Source organism: Vidua chalybeata, chromosome 6, assembly GCF_026979565.1.
Source record: "Vidua chalybeata isolate OUT-0048 chromosome 6, bVidCha1 merged haplotype, whole genome shotgun sequence".
NCBI lineage: Eukaryota > Metazoa > Chordata > Aves > Passeriformes > Viduidae > Vidua > Vidua chalybeata.
In genome coordinates this window covers 15,894,712-15,913,972 of record NC_071535.1, presented here as the reverse complement: position 1 = coordinate 15,913,972, position 19,261 = coordinate 15,894,712, and the positions used below count along the sequence as shown (strand labels likewise).

At 42.9% G+C, this 19,261-nt stretch overlaps 1 protein-coding gene across 1 annotated transcript in view; it reads left to right on the top strand.

Moving 5' to 3' along the window:
- LOC128789250 (ras and Rab interactor 3-like) overlaps window positions 1–19,261 on the top strand; it is a 160,311-nt gene that overhangs the window by 88,205 nt on the left and 52,845 nt on the right. The window contains exon 18 of the mRNA XM_053944989.1: window positions 3,202–3,346. Coding sequence (XP_053800964.1) covers window positions 3,202–3,346 — 145 coding nt within the window. The remainder of the gene's footprint in view (window positions 1–3,201; window positions 3,347–19,261) is intronic.

Below are 19,261 nucleotides of genomic sequence, written 5' to 3'. Positions count from 1 at the left end.
CAGTCTGTGCTGGGCTTAGGAAAAGCTCTAAATGCAGTTCTTGGAAAAAGAGGAGCTAAGAGTTTACCTCATCTCATGGCCTGGTGTGTTAACAGTTCCATTAGACAAGAGTCTTCTCATGAATACTCCTAGGCAGTTCACTACCAGGAGATGCAAGTTAAAACAAAGCTCGATCTTTTTCTTAAGCACTGTGCATGAGACTGGAATCCCTACTCCTGTATAAACCTGGCATTAGCCACTGTGGGCTTTTTGTGCATCTACAGAAAAGTCTTACAGGAATGGAGGAAAAGGATATTCTGCATTGTCTGAATTTTGAAAAAGATTTCATTCTTTAGTGTATGCTAGGCTAAATTTTTTCTAAGCTGGGGACAGAAAAAGATTCCTTCTTTTACACAGAATTAACTTTTAAAAATCAGAATCTGAATGTGAAAAGTGCCTCTTCATTTAATCCTTCCATCCTTGACACTGTGACCCATCATGATCTGTTATGTAATAGGCTCTATAAAAGGCACATAATCTAAGGATTAGTGACACAATAGGCATGACAGTTCCTAAGGGCTTCTATCACAGGCCATGTTACTGATGCAGCCGCTCCCTCCTGTATGGAGAGCAGAACTGTGGTGTAATCTGGGCATATTCTGAAAGCCTTTTACTGTAGCTCAAGTGCTCATTGTACTTAATGGCTTCCCCCATAAGCCATTTTTAAACCTTTCCAACCCAGCTGCATGAAACTACAAAAAAGGGCTGCAGGATGCTGTGGCTTAAGATGGAAAGGGTGAATCAGTCCTAGAAGAGAAATGAATTCCTCCCATTTGGCTTGGATTTATAACAGAGGAATGTAAATCTGAAGTAACTGGATGTTATTTTGTCATTTAGCTTTTTTGTAATTGTTTCCTTCCAAAGCCTGATTCTAGAACACATTGTCACATACTAAACCTGTCAAATCTCTAGCTCAAAAAGACACCTAGTAAAACTTGAATAAAATTTGTCTTTATCATATTTTAAGTATTTTACAGAAATACTGAGTATTTTGCAGAAAATATGGGACTTTTAAATTTGGTCAATATCTTTAACAAAACAAATTTCAAAACTTCAAACTTCTGAAACTGCATTCTTTACATTGGAAATAGCATGAAAGATTTCACTCAAATCACATGAAACTGAGATAGCACCAAAATACTGGAATTTTGTATTCTGTATTTTTTGCCAGTTTTTCCTGGACCTTTTTAATTGTTCTAGTAATTTTTTTTCTTCTTCCCTAGAAATATAATTGGAATTTTCTATCTCTGTTGTGTTCTGCATTTGCAAAATCTTAAGTCTTTGCCTAGGGTGGCTGCCTATTTGTGTGAACAGTTTTCTCTGTGTGAGCAGGTCCATGCAAACAGCACAACTTTGCATTTTTTGCGTAAGAAAACCTTTTTTTCCAGCAGAGCAAGGGCAAATGCTGAGTGGGCCTGGTCCCTGCTGAATTGCAAGGAAGGGAAGTGGAAACTGGGGTGGAATTGAATTTGTGTGATGCATGTAGGAGATTGTTCTCATGCCAATACCTGAGGTGCATTTCAAAGGTGCCCAGCTGGTGAATAAATCTAGAAGATCATTTTTTTTCTTAGACCTCTTGAGCCCAGAACTCACAGAAGGATTCAGAGCTGAGATCTGACAAGTCTGCAGTAAGGGATGAGTGAATCTCAGCCAACCAGTTTGTCTAAGAGGACTAAATTTTTCATTAATGAGTTTGTTGTTGCCTGAAAATTACTCCAGGAGTTGGGGCAAGGAGTTCCTTAATATAGTAGAAAAGAGCATTAGAAGAATGATTGAAAATTTAAAATTAGATAAGGCAAAAAATCAGGTGTGAATTTAAATAATGTCAGCAATTAAGCACTAACATGCCTTAGTTGGAACGGTGGTGAATTTTCCATCATGCAGTCTTTCAGTAAGGCTGTTTCTAAGATAATAGAGTTTCTAAGATAAATCCTTGTAAAAGCTAGAAGATAAATTTCCTAATGTGAACTGAAGTTACAGCCTTTATTTAAAAAAAAAAAGGGAAATTTTTTTTCTTGTGTTACATCGAAGGTGTGTCTTGGTGATGGTAGAAGTCTCCCTGACTCTCTAGCTCGGTGCCAGCAGAATTGGCTCTGTGTTCTACACTGAGGTCTAGTTTCCCTCTTGCCAATACACTGACAGCTCCCTGGCATTTGCATTTCTGCTGTGGACTGTGTGGCACTGTCTATTTTCAGAAGGCTGAGAAATTCCTTCTAAAGATAAAGGGGGCAAAAAATTACTTTTGTCTCCCACTCCATTCCGTGCAATTGCTTTTCTCCACCTCTCCTTTCTACTTCTGCCTTATTTTTTTCCATTATGTATTCTCCTAACATCAAATATTTCTGGAGCCACGGGGCTGCCAAACAGGAGTGCCACCAGCCCTGTCTGCCAGCACATCTGTCAGCCCCCAGCCTCCACAGCTGCTGTGTGTTGGGTCGGGTTTCCCGCACAGCAAACCCTCGATCACTCCAGTAAGGGCAGGTCAAACGTGCACTGAGCCCGACGGGAGCTTCCCAGCGTGGAGAGCTATTCATCTGCCAGCAGTCACACAACCTTATCATTAGCTTTTGCTTTAACTGGGAATGTTTTTGAGAAGCTGTCCTCTGCCAGCGTTAGACATTTCGTTTTCTCAGGTCCTGTGTAAATATAAAGGTTTCCAAGCTCCATCTGGTTCCAGTTACTCAAGCAGTAGAAATACACATGCTTCAGGAATTTGCAGACGGAGACTTACTGCTTTGCTGCCTTACAAAATCCTTTACAAAGTTCACTGTGCTCTGTTGCCTCCTGATATACCTGTAGTCTGTAAAATTTTTTCCACTGAAACTTACTTAGGTTAGAGAAACAAATCAGTTGAAAGTCTCAGACCCTTCTTTCTAATAAGGTTAACCTGCTTGCACTACTAAATATGGCTTTATAACACACACACACTCTCTCACACACACACACCCTTGACCACCAAAGACTGCCTCTTCCTGAAATCCCCCGTTCATATAAATACAGGAAGTAGAAATAAGAGAGGCTAAAATCGGATCTTCTTGGTAGTTTGCTTTCATTTCAGTGCTTGTTTAGTCCTCTGCCTTCTGATACTACTGAGCCCGAAGCTGGTTTTAAACATCTTCCCCCTCATGCCCTTGAAATACCATCTTCAGTACAAAACCTGAGGATGTGGAAGTTCTGCTCAGCGATGGGAAGAAATTGCTTTTCTCACCGAGGAACTCTCAAGCCACTGTGATACAGAAAGTGACTTAAAGTTTGCTGTAATGATGAAAACATCAGCAGGAGAGAGGGGAGCCAGGGATGACTCAGGGTAAGTCCTGAATCTTTAGTGACTGTTCATTTTTAATAACTGTTGCTTTCCTTTTCCTACTTAACAAAGAGCTGCATTTGTGAGCTGACTGCTGAGTTACTAGTTACACAGTCACAATGGTGTGGCATGACTGTGTTGTAATTTACAGTATTTCCTTTAACTGACATGTTCCAGCTAAAAGCAAACTGCAACAGCTTTATTTAGCTTGAACCTTAACTACTTAAGGAAGAAGGATGAATCCAAATCTACAGTTTGGGGCAAAGGACAGAAAAAGGGACTTCTTTGGTTTTGGAAATGTGACAAAGCTTTTCTGGGAGGCTTGCTTTGTTTCTGCTCAAATGCAGAAGTGGATAAGGGCTCGTCCTTATGAGCTGATGGTCACTTCAGTGCTTGCACACTGAGGTGTACACAAACCCTGTCCCCATGCTCCCAGGAGACTTCAAGTGTACTTTCTGTCAGAAAAGGACTACAGGCTTCCCTTGCTTCTGGCTGAAACACTGCACCTTGCAGGACCAAATCCCAGGAAAACAGTGGGAGAGAAAATGGGTTTTGACACAAAGGACAGTCAGCAAGCTACTGGGATTCCAGGATAAGGCTGGAATGCTCCCAAGGCTTGGTTGTATCACAAAGCCCATGCTGAAGCTGGGCATTTCTGTTTCCTGTTTTAAACAAGCAAGGGAAAATTACATAGCTGCTGAATCTGTCAGTCACACACTCCCCCCTTCCCCCTTGGAAAACCATAATAATACCAGATACTGAGACTTTTCCTTATCTGTCTAACACAGCCTATTTTTCGTGAATAAAGGTTTTAGATATTTCTGAGATGGATCCAGTAGAAGCAGCTCTGTGGATGGGTGGATAGATATGGGATACTTGCAGTTCCAGTTGCTGAGGGTGCTGCCCTACTTAGAGCCCACTCAGTCAAACAGGAAAATTGCTGCTGACAGGCCACTGTGTGATGGTTTTACTGTAGCACTGTTCCCAAATACACACATGGAGTGGGGGGATGGAGGCAGAACCCTGCATTGCAGTTGTCACTGCTTTTGCCTTGTTCAATTGTTTGCATTAAGTGAAACAATGCCACTCCCGTTTCAAGGTATAATTCCTCAGTTCCATGTAATGTTAAACATTGAGGGACAAAGATCACACAGCCATCAGGAAAAAATGAAATTATCCAATCCCTGTAGACTGGCAAGAGGAACTTACTATTTGTACTTTGCAGATATTCCCTGCATTTGTGACAGTTAAGATGTTAAGCATGATAGAGTGGAAGATATTTGTTTATCTCTTTCTGAGATGTCTGAAAGGAGCCATATACTTGCAAAGGTTTGTTTTCTGTCTAGAGTTGCAGGACAAAGTAAACAAGCTGCACACCCTAGGTCAGGACTGTAAATCAAGTGGTTGGAGGAATACTGAAGCATCAATGGGCATGCTGCATGCATTCTTCACAGGTTTTTTGAGCATCTGAACAATTTAACAGAATGATCTTTTATTTTATTAACTGATTGTCTTTATTTCCAATCTATCTTCCACTCATAAAGAGGAACTTGGGTATGTTAAAATCCATTTTAACTCTTTCTGTTTACATGCTATAATATTGCTGAAGATCCTCGAAATTACATTTTAACATGCATACATTGTGGCTTCCAACACATTACAGAATTAGAAACATTTCTAAGTTGTGTTTAGCTGATTTCCTGTTATGGTTACACTGAATTAGGCACAAATTACACAAAGTATTTGGAGTTCATAGCTTTCAAAAGAAATGGTAACCTAAGGCAAAATGTTGATGGAGAACCTAGACCCGATTTTAAAATTCTGTGCACCAAAATTGCATGAGAAATTCCTGAGACTGCCCCTCTGTTCACCACAGTTTTAACATTAGTTAAAAGGGAAAGCTTACTCACATGCACAGAAATGTTGGCAGTGCAAACTGTCATGGAAGTACCCCAGCAACTTGGAAATATCCATGCATTCATTCCTAGTGAGGACTAGGGTTTATTCTGCACATAGTAAAGCCATAAACAAGTTTTGCTGATTTATATCTGTCAAATGTCAGAAAGACACTGGGGAGAAATCTGCCTCCAGAATTAGTAGCCACTCAGAGAGGAATGAGGGAGAAGTGCAGCTAGGGGCTGGATAGAAATCAATCTAATCAAATTCTTCCAAAATGCTATGGGAGAGAAGCAGGGAAATTTAACCATTAATTCTCACCTAGAGTCAGGCTAACTCCTAGGAACATTAATAAGTGGTGAGATCACAAAACATCTGGAGAAATGTGAGCTGCTTGACCATGGTGACCATGGTTTCATGTATAGATATATTCCTTCACTCCAACATCTGGCAAATGTATGGAGGATATGATGAGTAGAGCAGGCAGGAGCTGAGACAGAGATGGGATGTGCAAATACTGAATCCACCTTTGAGAAAATGGCTGTTTCAGGTAGCTGGGATGGGTTACAGTGGATCTCATTTCCGGGACACCAGATTACCTAATGAGGTAATGATTGTGCATCTTATGGTGACATGTCTTTTTTGGCACAAAACCCACATCACAGTTGACAGATTTCATATGATGAATGTAGACATAAAGAGGTCAAGCACTGGAGGAATCTGTAAACTGAACCACTCTCATAAATTCACAGATTTTAGCTTCAGAAGGGAATGTTTTGATTGTCTAGTCTGATCTCCTGTGTAGAGCAGACCACAGAACCTATGAAGCATGCTATGAAAACCATGACTTCTGCTGGAATGGGAGTTTTCACAGAATCACAGAATATTCTGTGATCCCACAAGGATCACTGAGTCCAACTCTTGAGTGAATAGCCCATACAGGGACCAAACCCATGACCTTGGTGTTATTAGCTGGTCACAAGAGCTTTGTTATCAAGGGATTCTTCTACCCAGGCTACACATACGTCTCTGCAGTGCAATAAATAAATCTTACGCCAACTTTTACCAGGTTCAGGTTTGAACTGAGAAAAAAAATATTTAAAACTCAAGAGCCATCATTTGTAAAGAACTAAATCTCAAATTATTTGAATCAGTGGAAAAGGTCCTGTTTGCCTCAGGAAGTCTTGTAAAGTACTCCTCATAGAAAAGTACTCCCACCAGAACCTGTGAGATGTGGTGTTAAAATGGGGAAGGGACAGTTCAGGCAACTGGAAACAAATCAGTGTTATTAAATCCCTGCTATCTGTCAAGCTCTCATAAGGGATACACTTTCCAGTTGAGGGGGATGATGCTTTCAGGAGGGAAATATCTGTGCTGAAGATGCATTGCACCAAGACTGGGATATCACTGTAAAGATACAAAAAAGGAAGTGCTCTCCAAAGCTACCTGAATTTGGTAGGGAGGAGACAAAAATCTCCTGAAATTCATTTAACTGAAAAGCATGTTTACAACCACACTGACTCGTTACATGGTTTTTTCAGCACTTCCAGTACATGAGTCCTTGCCAAACTTAGTGGATGCTTGGAACACGTTGTGTAGTGGTACTGGTGGTAGCAGAGAACCCTTTGCTTCCTAGAGGACAGACCACACTGGGAGTATTGTCCCTGAGCAGGAACCTCTCAGCACTGCAGAGTCTTATACCAGTCCTCACAGGAATGGAGGCACAAATGTAAGCAATATTCTGATCATCTACTTTCTATTGCAGGTTCAGCTAAATATAGTTTTTCACTTCCTGTCCTAAATGGCTACGTGCTGGTTTGTATTGTTGGCTTTACGACCTAGAGGCAACAGGATGAAAAATGTGCACGTAAGGTGCACACATCTCCCTTGCTCTGTGTGCACAGGTATTCATGTAAAGCAGTGGGTCCTGGAGACCATTTGCTTGGCACAAATTTGGTTTGGCTCCATACCTTATCAAACCATGTGTACATAGTCCAGGTACTTTAGAGATTATCTATTTTATAGCATATTTCCAAATGAGAGTAGGATTATATTTTCACTTAGTAAATATAGGTGGTTTATCTGAGACAGGATTGTGAGACTCAGAAAAATCTCCAAAATTACCTGAATAATAGATATTAAAGAAAATACCTAAAACAAATCCATTAGGAAGAAAAAAGCTGGAGAATTTTAGATGCTTGTCTGAGTCAATTGATATAGAGCACAGAAACCAAAGTGCCTTAGTGAAAATTGGACAAAATATTGTCCATCACAGACCTTCAACCTTTATAATTTTGAAGGGAGAAAGTTTTTGCATTTGGGAATAGAAATAAATAGCATTATGGAAGGTAATTAGAATGAACAGGCAGCTGCTTGGAATGAATGGACAAATTCTAGTGCAGATGGATCTGTGGGTAGACTGATGATATAGTCATCAAAAGCCCTTGGTGCCCCAGAAGTTTATCACACTTTTCCAACTATATCAAGATGCATTCCCCCTGTGTAGGGAAGGGTGTCTGTATGTTTGTGATTGTTTCAGTTGCCCTTTGTGAAGAATTACAGATTAATGAAAATGAATTTAGGTATTTAATATGTCATTATGATGCCTTGTGAAGGCTGACCTAGAACAGAGACTAGACGGAGCTTACGAATAAAGTAGGTATTTATTAGGAGACCTCAGTAGATCCACCTTAGGCAGCACAAGAGCCCAGCCAGGGCTACACCCCAGGTGAGCCCAAAATGGTCATAAAATGGACAACTGGTCACAGGGTCTCACACTTTTGTAAGTTTTGGTCCATTTGCATATTGGAGTTAATTGTCCAATTACAGCTTAAGGTTATGAAGTCTCATCCTTCTTGTTTTTCTCTCTTCAGTCCATGTTATTTATGCTCTTGGGCCTGAGATCTGGATTGGTTGTCCTTAGGTCCCCAGCTAGAGAAGGAATTGTTTTGTCTGCCTACTCTGTGAAGAGAGCTAACTATCCGCTAATATGAAGCCCAGACCCATGCACTAAAGCAGCACAGAATCTGAAAAATATAAAAGCTAAAACCTGAGGCTTCAATTATTATCTTTCTAATTAGATTTAGGATTAGAAGGAACCAGTGAAAAGCATGTTTAGCACATGTTCTGTAGAAGACCAAAGAGAGGCTATGATGCCTCTTGCTATACTGTCATCAGTTCTGGGTGCTCCTAAAGTCACAGGAGATGGGATGTGCTGGGATGGACCTGCTCTTGGCAGTCCCAGTGTTCAGAGCAGTAGCTGAATCACAGATAATTTTGCTGACCTGAAGCCTTTAATTCCTTCTGAGGAATAAAAGCAGAAATAGTTACAAAGCTGAAATGTTTGATCATCATTTAAAAAAAAATAGTTTTAAAGTATTCATACTACCAAAGAAGACTTTCAGATTTCTCTAGACCAAAACTGAGAAAACCAGAATGGAAGGAGAATGCAGAAGAGAGTTTAAGAAGAACCAGAAGAACTTCAAGAACCAGTGGAAGCAGTTAATGCAAAATCATGCTACAAGGGCAATGAAGTTGCAATTCTTGGATCTCAAAGCAGGCATTGGTCTGCAGTGGTCTGCAATTCAGTCTATGTCCTACATTTCTTCCTAATCCAAATTTTGAGATTAGTTTTTTTCTGTGGTGCTGGGTAGGTGTTTCATGATGAGCAATGAAGCAGAATCTCCAGAGTAAATCCTCATCTGGAGCCAGGTAGGGGCTAGACAAAATCATGCATGCCTGTCTGCCTGTATGAAGAAATGTATTTTTAAAATGTAGGCACAGATACATGAAAGGTTTAGTGAAGGTGCTTTCTTCTCTAGAATTTGCTGAATGAGAGGAGGCAGTGCCCACACAGCCCTGGTAAGCATGGCCTGGGTTCCTGACTGTGTTCTCTGAGCTGTAGAACTTGTTCAAAGCTAGGTCAGGTTACCAGAAGTACTGGCCATGGGCCACAGAGGACACTGTATGGCACTTGTGGGGTGAACTTACTGGGGGCCACCCATGAACTTGAGGAGCAAAATGCCTGAGGGTCCTATATATGACTCAGTCCTGTCCTGGTTACACACCACTAGAATGAGGGTGCACAGCTTTTCCAGGAGAGCCAGCAGTGGAGTCCTTTGGAATTCATTGTTATGAGCTGGGATGTGTCTATACTGCAAAGTGGGAGATGTAAGGGTGCTAGGCACACCCTGGCTCTGACACTGACCTAACTGCACAAAGGTGAGAAGACAACTGAACAGGCAGGCAGGCATCCACGGAGAGCTATCCACCAAAAAAGTTGCACAGGGTCAAAATCTGTCAAATTATTTCTCTGCTTCCCAGCCAGAGAGGGCTGCCTGTGGTACGCAAGGGAGAGGAGAGCTGTCCTTGTGCAGTGGTTGCACCCCATCTGCTGTGGAGGGCAGGGCTGTTACACAGGGTTGCTTGTGTCTGTGCTGTATTTTCTTGGCACCCCATTCTCTCTCCACCACTCTGTTTGGCAACCCTGATCTGCTCATACAATGCAGGAACACAAGTGCCATTCCCTTCCCCCCATCCTGGCAAGGGGAATTCCTAAACCACACAGATGCACAGGGCTTAGTTGGAGCCATGCTCTGGTGTCAGTCTGGAGTAACTCTCCAGAGCTGGAGCTGGCTGAGTTCAGAATCCATCCCAGGCTGTCAGGTGGTTGTATCTTGGAAAGGCAAGGCAAGCTTTCAGCTGGTGTCCTTTAATTGTGAAGCTTGTGGGGGAGGGAGGGGGAAATGTGTCTGTGAAAATACCTGGTAACACGGCCCTGTGAAGCAGCTGTGGTCGAGGGAGCAGTGCTGTTTAACCTGTGCAAATGAAATAGAGCTACAAGCATCACCCAGTATGGTAAATATTGTAGCCACAAGCCTTTCCTCTGTCCATTCTGTACCTGTCTAAACTATCTAAAGTAATCCTACCTACCTCCAGAAATGAGATGCCTCTACCCTGCTGAAGGGGACCATGAAGGCAGTGCTTCTCTCAAGATAATCAGTTGCAAGAGTTTTGAAGTGCTTAGCTCCTCTCCGCCTGCACCCAAAGTGGTATAAATCTTTTTGCAAGTGAAGATGATTACTTGAGCAGTAAAGGATTAGCAGATGTGAGCACTGCATAGCTGGCTGTGCTAGTCACATTTTCCTAAATAGATATTCTGTTAGATACACACAAACCAGGGAGTCCTGTGGAATGCAGCTCTTTTCAAATAGATGGATACATGCATGCCTATGTGTGTGCCTTTCCCAGACTTTCTATTAGCTTTTTGCTAAACAGAGAATGTATTTGTGTCTGTGTAAAGGATTTCTGCTTTCTGAATTACCGGTACCTTTAAAAGGAACAAAGTGCTTTCAGTAACTGTAATCATATTGTGTGATTAATATAAAGTCCTTGTCTTTATGAAAGAATCTCTGGGTGTTTCATGGATATTAAGCCTCCCAACAACCAGCTAAAGACAGATACTGTTATTATAGGAAGGGAAAATGAGGCACGAATTCATGGAGCTGATATTATTCTAGTCACATATGTCATAGCCCAATCCCCTGGATCTTTGTTAAGCAGTGAAACTCTGGCCTTCCTCAGACCATCCTTTAAGTTTGGGTTGATGCTAGGAGCAGAATCCATTTTTCAAAGAGCCTTTTCTCCTTGGTGGCTGGCTTATGGAGCTAAACCAGCTTCCTCAGTGTTTACACAGCCTCTACAGCTGAAGCAAAAGGGGTATGGGAGGGTGTGGAAGTGGTACTCTTCCTGCAGCACTCTCCATTGCCCTGGATGAGGAGGAGCACAAAACCCCACCCTGTGAGTTGTTCCCTGAGGCAGGCCTGGAATCCTGGCTCTGAGAATGATCCTGCAAGAGGTGTGGCTGCTGGGATTTACTCTAGGTGGGATTTACTCTAGGTGGGATTTACTATAGGTGACTCGAGGTCTGTGTATCAGCACTGCTCCTGGTAGGGTTTGGAAGACCTGTCTTACTGCTTGAAATTATCTCCTGACCATGTTAATTAATATGTTCTCTTTGCTTTTGCAAGGCTAATGAATTGTTGGGGAATTTCAAGTGCTTTGTTGAAAGCAACTGAATACAGACAACCTTCTGGATGGGAAATTGCCAAATACAGGGAATCCACACAGCTCATGTACATCCCTCCCATGGCCCTCCAGAGAAAGCCAGTCTTTTGAAGTCTCTCTCTTGTAAAAGCAGCTGTTGGGCAGAACAGAAAGCAGCTGCAGCCCCTTGTGGACTGGATTAATTTTTCTGCTGCTTGGAAAAATGCACCAAGGAAACAGAGAGAGACCAACAAATAGCAGAGTCTGGAGACGGACAGCACTGCTGGCTACCTGCATCACTGTTCTCCAAATTGCTAGCAGACTTCTAGGCAAAAAAAAAGTTGTCACACATATTTGGCTAAATGACAGACTGGGACCCAGCCCAACCTTTCATCTTGCCTGCCAAGAATCTTTCTCTTCTCTCTTTCCTTTTTTGCCCCCCTTAAGTTCTCTTCAAGGAATTTGTCACTCCTGATACCCTCCACAAAACAAGAAACCAGGCAAAGCTCAAAGCTTCTTCTGCTGAGTCAACAGACAGGAAAGAGCTTGGCTTTGGCCAACTTTCCTTTCTGTCTGTAGGACAAAAATATAATACAGAACATTTTTGTGTAATTGTGTCCTGAACTCCCATTCTAATCCTTTCTTAGGATTAGAAAGTAGTTAATTTTAGTCTGGATCTCACTGATAACTTTTCCAGCCAAAAGGGAAAACAGCTGTTACCCTCCCAGCAGGGTCCTCAGTGCTGGAAAACCAGTAGAGATTGCAGGAGGGGCACTGTGAACAGCAGCCTGAGACAGGGATAGGTGATGGGCTTAGTCCCTTGGCCTGGCATTCTGCTGTCTCCCTTTGCTGCTAGAGCTAGCTGTCTAGATCTAGTCTGGATTTACCCTGCCTAACTTTAGGTGTTTAGTTGTTGTGTCCATTTAGCAACCCATGCACCCGTGGTGATCTCTGGTCTTACTGGAGAAGCAGCAGTTCCAGGGAATAATTCAGGGTGACTGGTGCCAGTGGGCTGAATCCAAGTCTTACATTTGTTCTTGCCTCACCAAGCTGAGCAGGGAGCCAGGCCAGAGAGCTGTGTCCAGCACTAACCTTTCTTCCCCTCGGGCCCCCTGAGTCAGAGTGCCCCAGTGTCAGACAAGCAATAGCAGCCTGGAGGTAGGGGTGGCTGCAGCACAGAAGCTTTGGGCAGGACATGACCAAGACTGCCATGTTGTGGATTGTCTTAAACTATCTTGTGGTCTATGAACACAAAGCCTGTGGCTCATGACTTACCTACATTTTAGCCCTGGCGACGCAGCGACCATAAACACAATTAAATGAACAAGCTTGAAGTCCCAGCAGTGGTTTGGTGGAGTCTGGGGGAGCTGAAAGTTTAGTCTTGCTGCTTGGCAGAATCTGTAGTCACATGCTGAGCTGCCAGTCACTGCAGGGACATTTTAGCAGTTTCTGACACTGCTCCACTAACCAGCCCTTTGGTCCCAGGCTGTCCCACCAGCACAGGAGGACAAAGGCCATGCCCACCCACAAGACAGGTTGCACAACTTAGCAAACTAGAACATCTCTCCCACTCTGAGTTGTTTCCAGGTGTTCTGGAGGTGTTCACCACTAGAAGGTGGTGAGAGATCTTGTCCTTTCACCACCTTTCCATATCCCTGAAATACCCAAACGGGCCCTTTTCTTCTTCCTCTCCTTCCCTCAGGAAGGCAGATCTCTAACTTTGCCACAGTGTAAATGCAGGCAGGGATCCCATCAGGTAATAAAGCGAGAAATAAACCCATTTCTTTAATGCCTAATCAAAATTAAAGAGGCATATGAAATTGCTGGAGTAAGGCTTAAGGAGAACAGAGAAAGGATAGGTTCACAGATTTAGATATTTGTTTTTTTCACTAAGAAATGCAGTGGCATATTGAAATCCATTCACACTGACACTGGAAGGAAATCTTACCCAAAACATGAATATTTGTGTGTAAGCAACCCACTTTGTGTGGTGCCTTATGAGAGGAGAGACCTCAGAAGTCCTGTGCTCTGCTCCTTCAGATAGTGCGGAATGAAAATCCAGTGGATTTATTTCCCTTGGCAAAACAACCATTTCTAGTTGCAAATTATGACTGAGATAAGCATTTGCAGATATTTCTTAGTGCAGAGGAAAATTGCTCAGTGTTATGCAAGTTTGTGTGGTTAGCCTCATATCTTGTGTGCCTCATACCTACACTCAATCACCTCACAGGGTGAGCAAGGCCATAGCTTTTTATCACTAGCCTGATGTTTCTCTAAATATTTTGCCCAGGTTTTTGGCTCTAAGACATTATGCAGATTTCAAATAATTTTTAATATACAGGGTTTGAAACAGAACGGCTTTATGAAAGCTAAACTGCACTCTATTCTTAATGAAGTTTGAATTGGAAATTTGTCCCTCCCCCTTATTTTCCGTTTCCTTTTCCCCTCTTTGTTAGGTGATTACAATATAGAAAAGCATTCCCTGGGTTTCCATTCCCATCTTCCTTCCTGTCCAGATGAGCTGGCAAGGGGCAAAACCTCTGCCCATCACCTTGACCCTGCAGTGAAAGCAGGGGTGCTCTGTGCTTCCAACGCTTCAGGTGTTTTTGGAATACAGAGAATAAGCCTTTCTCTCCAGGTCATGGCTCAGCTGGGCCCCTCTCGAGCACTGACATGGGAGGGTGAGGGAGGTCTGGGGTTTCCTTATGGTCTTAAAGCCTAGGAAGTTGTTTCCCTTCTTCACAACATTTGCTTCTGGTTTCTGCACTGCACAAGCCTTTCCAGAGAAGTTGCATTATCCAGCAAATATGTTTGCAGTTTTTTGTTGAGGAAAATGCCTGTTCTCTAGCCACTCTGACCCTGCCTTGGCTGGTGTTTCAGCAGCTCTCTTCTCTTTGCACTGAAAGGGCCTTGCAGAAATATAAATGATCCTTCCTTGCCCACACACAAAGAAAAATCTTCAGCTTTGCTGATACGCTGACATTCCTAAGAGAATAATTTGGGTTTGAAATAGGCAAAGGACAAATGCCCTGAATATCTCTGATTGTAAATGTGGGGGAGAACAACTTACCATTAACTGACTGTTAATGGTAAGCTAATAAAACCTGCAAAGTGGTTTTGACTTGACAAAGTACGTTTTGACTGAGTAAAAAGAGAAATACAGCTGATGTTTGCGAGACAAATTGTTGACTGCAAAATATATATGTAAAATAAATACAAAATAAATTTGCAAAAAACAAATATGCAAAGTTACATAAAGGCAGCAGTACAGTTTGTGAATACCAGCCAAGACATATTACACCAATAAGATAGAATAGCCCCAGCCCAGTGTGGGGCCACAAGCAGCATATTCCATTGGTGTTAATAAATGCAGGAAATGGCTAGACTGAAAGGGGAAAAAAAGCAGGGGAATCTTTGAAAGAAGGGCTCTTCCTTCAGGAAATTTTTGGATTTTTTTTTTTTATGTTGTTTTTGTCCATGCCATGGCTGTGAGTGTGTGTGAGAAGCCTTGTTTGTTTGCAGAGCTGACCTGGGAACTATCAGTAATTAGAATTAGCTTGTACTTTGTTTGGGGTTTTATGCATATTTATGCAGTTCTTTATAGTATACATGACTTTGTGTATTTAAATAGAGGGGCAGACCTAATGAACCTAGGAAACACAGAGACGCTGGGAACTTAATAAACATTTAGTTACAGCTCCCCACCCCTTGAGAGAACTCTTTGCTGAAAGATTGTTGACAAGGTCAAACAAGAGGGTCTGACAGGGATATTGCTGCTGCTTCTCTATAAGCACTCACAATTAAGCTTGATTAATTTAGGAGGAAGAAGCATTGGAGGGTTCATGGGAAGCACTGCAGGCACCCCAACTTCTCTGTTCCTGAGTTACTTGGCCCTGCTGCTCCTGCCCTGAGAACCACCTGGTCCTGAGCACTAGGTTGGTGCTGTGATGAGGGACAGTGGTTACGTGTCCCTCACAACATCAGCAGCTCCAGCAAGGCTTCTGCAGAGCTGACCTGACTCCTCACATTTCAGTGGGGGCAAGGCTCTGCAGAGTTCAAATGCAGATAAGCTGCAGTCACGTCCTTTGCCTGCATTATGGAAGTAATGAGGAAAATCCATGTGTTAGCTTTAAACCTGGCGATGGCAGTAGCCAGGGCACCAGGGCTTAGCAGAGCTCGGTCATTCTGCCAGGGGGCTCCATGTGTTTGTGCAGAGCCTGCTCCTGAGGCTCAGCTCCTTCAAGCCAGCCCAGCTATCCTTGCTGAGCTCTACAGGCAGCAGTGCATGTCCACACAGTTCCTCCAGTGTGCTCCTGACCCATCAGACCTTCAAGCCGAGCCACGGAGTATATAAGACACCAGTCTGGTGTCACATGTGAACAGAAAACTCCGTGGCTACTTGTTACTTAATAAATTGACACACGATTTAGAGCTCTTCTACCTGCACAAGTGACCATGACACCTTTTTGCCCTTGAAGTGTAATAGAACTTGTTCATTTTTGTAACTTCTTCTGCTGGGATTCACTGGTGAGTGGTTTAAGAGTAGGTGAGCTGTCCCACACCTGATCACCTGATTCCTCTGTGCCTTTAATGGAGCTCCTGAACAGGGCAATGGCTTGCTCCTCTTTGGCAAACTTAGATGAACATGAGCAAACAGGGCCCAGATGCATGCAAACCTGCTAGCCTTCACAGAAGTGGGCATTTGGGAATCCCTGGCAGGTACAGAAGAGCTTGCTTGAAGTGAGACTTCAATTGCAGAGTGCAAAATTCACTGCTGAAATTGACGGTGTCTGTAACAGAAAGTGGAGTAGGTGGGAGACAGAGAGTTTTGCTGAGCTGTGAGGTGTCAGGATATTTAGGAGACCCTTGGTTTGTCTTACCTTTTGGCATCTGGAACAGCTGCTGCATTGGCTATTAAGCTTGGTCCTTCCCAGGCTGAGCCAAAACTCCTGGACATGCAGAGCATCAACTGTAGACCAAAGACCAAAGGGTGGAAGGGTGGACAATTCAGTAGAGGAGGAACAAGGGGACCAGTGAGCAGGAGGAAGTGCTCTGCCAACCACAGGCTTTCCACAGACCACAGGCTGAGAAGCACAACTTCCTGAGCTATAAACTTATCACCAGGGTGGACCAGTAACACAAGCATTCTGCAAGGTAGGGAGGACACGGGGCAGGCAAGCCTGCCTCATGGGACATGCCAAGCTTCTCACATAATTTCCATGACCCAGTTTTTCTGTACATCCAAGAACCTTGCAATGCAGGAAGATCCCATGGCTTGCTTTACATTCTACTTCTTTTCCCCCTCTTTCTGCCTGTCAGACAACAAGAAATTTGTTTATATCTTACTAGAGGGTGACAATTACCTGAGTGTGATCCCTGAAGATCTCAAGGACTTCTCTTTCTACTTTTGGGTTTTTTGTTGTTGGGTATTTTATTTCAGTTTGTTGGTTTGACTTTTGTAAGATCCCTTGGCTCTGTTACAAAAAAGCAGTTATTAAAACCTGAATTTTCTGCAAGTCGGGGTTCATGTTTGGTGTACAAAATTAGCTTTTGTGCTATGGGCTTTTCAATATAGCACTTTGCTGCCTTCCCATCTTCCTAATACTCTGTTTTATGATGAAACAACGCCAGAATTTCAAAGATGTTGGAGCTCTTCCTGCAGCTAGGTTGGGTTCAGGGTCTCACTTCCACCACCTGTTGGTAGAAAGAAGAACCCAGCAAGGTGACCAAAGGCAAGTCTAGAGGGTAAATCAATCCTTCTCCTCCATCTCAGATTAATTTGATCTGAACTGATGAAGTGATCAAAGATGGGCTGGGACTTACTTAGAGTAAGTAGATAGTATCAAAAATTGGCCATTTCTAGGATGGAAGCAAAATGAAGCTTGATGTCCTCTAGCTGTGGCACTGCATAATTTCTCTCAGAGAACTGAAAGTAACAGCACATGAATTCACATGTGTCTGAACAAAGATTTTTTAGTAAGTCTGTGCAGTATGGACAACAAGCTCCCTCCATTCAATGTATTCCTCAACACCTGTCTAATCAGAAGTGACACCAAACCAAAGAAAGCCTAGGCAGCTCTGTTTCTTGCAATGGTTGAAACCTTGTGCTTTAGTTGCTGTTCATGAAACTCTTATTCCTGTAAGGAAAGAAGGTGACCATGAAAAAAAAGGATACAGAGCTCTGCCTCTATTGCCAGTGGCACAGAGCCCTGCAGCTGAGTGCAGCTGGGTTGTTGTGACACAGGATGTAAACCAGCCCTGTGAGTCTTCTGTCAGTCTCACCCATCTCAGCACTGTCATCTCACCCATCTCCATGAAGCTCCATGCTCCCAACTGTCTCTTTTAACCACAGGAATTAACAGCGCTGCCTATCAATTTCCATCAGGACTGCTCTGTTGGCTTCAGCAGATTCTATCTTTTCCTCCTGCTTCAAGTGATCCTTATAACCATTGGGCTTGAAGGGTTTCCACATGTCAGCTTCAGTCACAAGCTGGCTTATCCCAAATGGTATCCCTTCAGGTACCAGGTAGGTCTGGTGCAAAAAGTTGCTCTATCACCTGGCACATGGAGTTTGTGACTGAGTGTCTGTATTTCTCCCTCAGTATCAAGCCAGCTTGCACACATTTTAAGACCTGTGGTTCCTGCTCTGCTATAAAAAAAATAAAAATAAAAATAAAAATAAAAAAAAAAATAAAAATAAAAATAAAATATAAATATACCATTGTAACTCTCTCCTTGAGGACAGCACAGCAAACCCCTGCTCTTGCACTTTCTTGATGTCTTCTCATTTTCAGAGGGAGAAGCAAAAGCAATAAAACATAATAACAAAAGACTAGCTCCTAATTCTTAAATCTGGTCTGTTTAAACAATACTAAGGCACTACGTCATTACTTATCAGTGCACTACAGAGCATTTGATTTACAATTTAAAATTTAATTTTAAAAATATATTATGTCTCTTCTCAGAGCAAATGTGCAGGAGTGAAGAATTAATCTGGCAGTCCCTGCTGCTGTTTCACACAATTGCTGTGTGTCCCAGCTGCCTCAGGGAAATTCAGAGTGACCTCAGTATCAGCAGGTTTGTTGTGACAATATTTGTGAAACCCCTTGCAGAGGCTTTCACTGGCACAAAATTCAGTGGATTATATCCCCTTGCTGGTCTGCTGACTTCTGGGAATATTCAATTGGCAAGTGTGGCTCCTGGATTTTAAAGCAGTGAGTCATGGTGGTCATTATTGCAGTGTACAGTCACTGTGCAATAATTCAAACCACCATTGTCATTATTATTGCCTCCAACAAGCAACCTGATACCTTCTGCAAGCCCGGGGCAGGTGTGTGAATGTAATCACTGTGCAATTAATTAGCCTGTGCTGCCAATCAGTATGCAGCACACAGCTCCCTGCTTCCCAACTGAATCCAATTTAGCCTAGAACCACTGCAAGATTTAAAAGAATTTTGCAGTAAGAACTCAATAAAAGGAAAGCAGGCAGCTCTAAGGACAGCTTTTCAGCTTCATGTCACACCTAGCAAAATGAGCACCTGCCTCTATCAGCCTAAGAGTTTTGCAGGACTGTGGGACAAGAACAGAGTTTTATGTTATTTTTGAAAAGTGAGGCTTTAGAAATCATCTGATGCATGAATTCTGAGTGACCAAACCAGAAAGGCCAGCTGCTTACCATGGTGGCCCTGGAAATTCTTTCAGCTGGCAGCACAGCAAGAACCCAGGAGCTGCCTGGGCTCCCTCCTCTCTGTGCAGCCACAGAGCTACCACAGAGCCAGATTAAATTGCTGGATTAAGCATTCCCACAGCCCCATCCAAATCTTTGTGACAGCTGTGCCCAGGACAGAAGTCAAGCGACGGTGCCATAACTGCGTCAACTGGTGTGTCATGGGTCAGAGCATGACAGCTGAGAAAGGTCTGGGAGGTCATTCACTCCCTTTCCTTAGCCAGTACAGATTTGATTCAATAAAGTGTGTG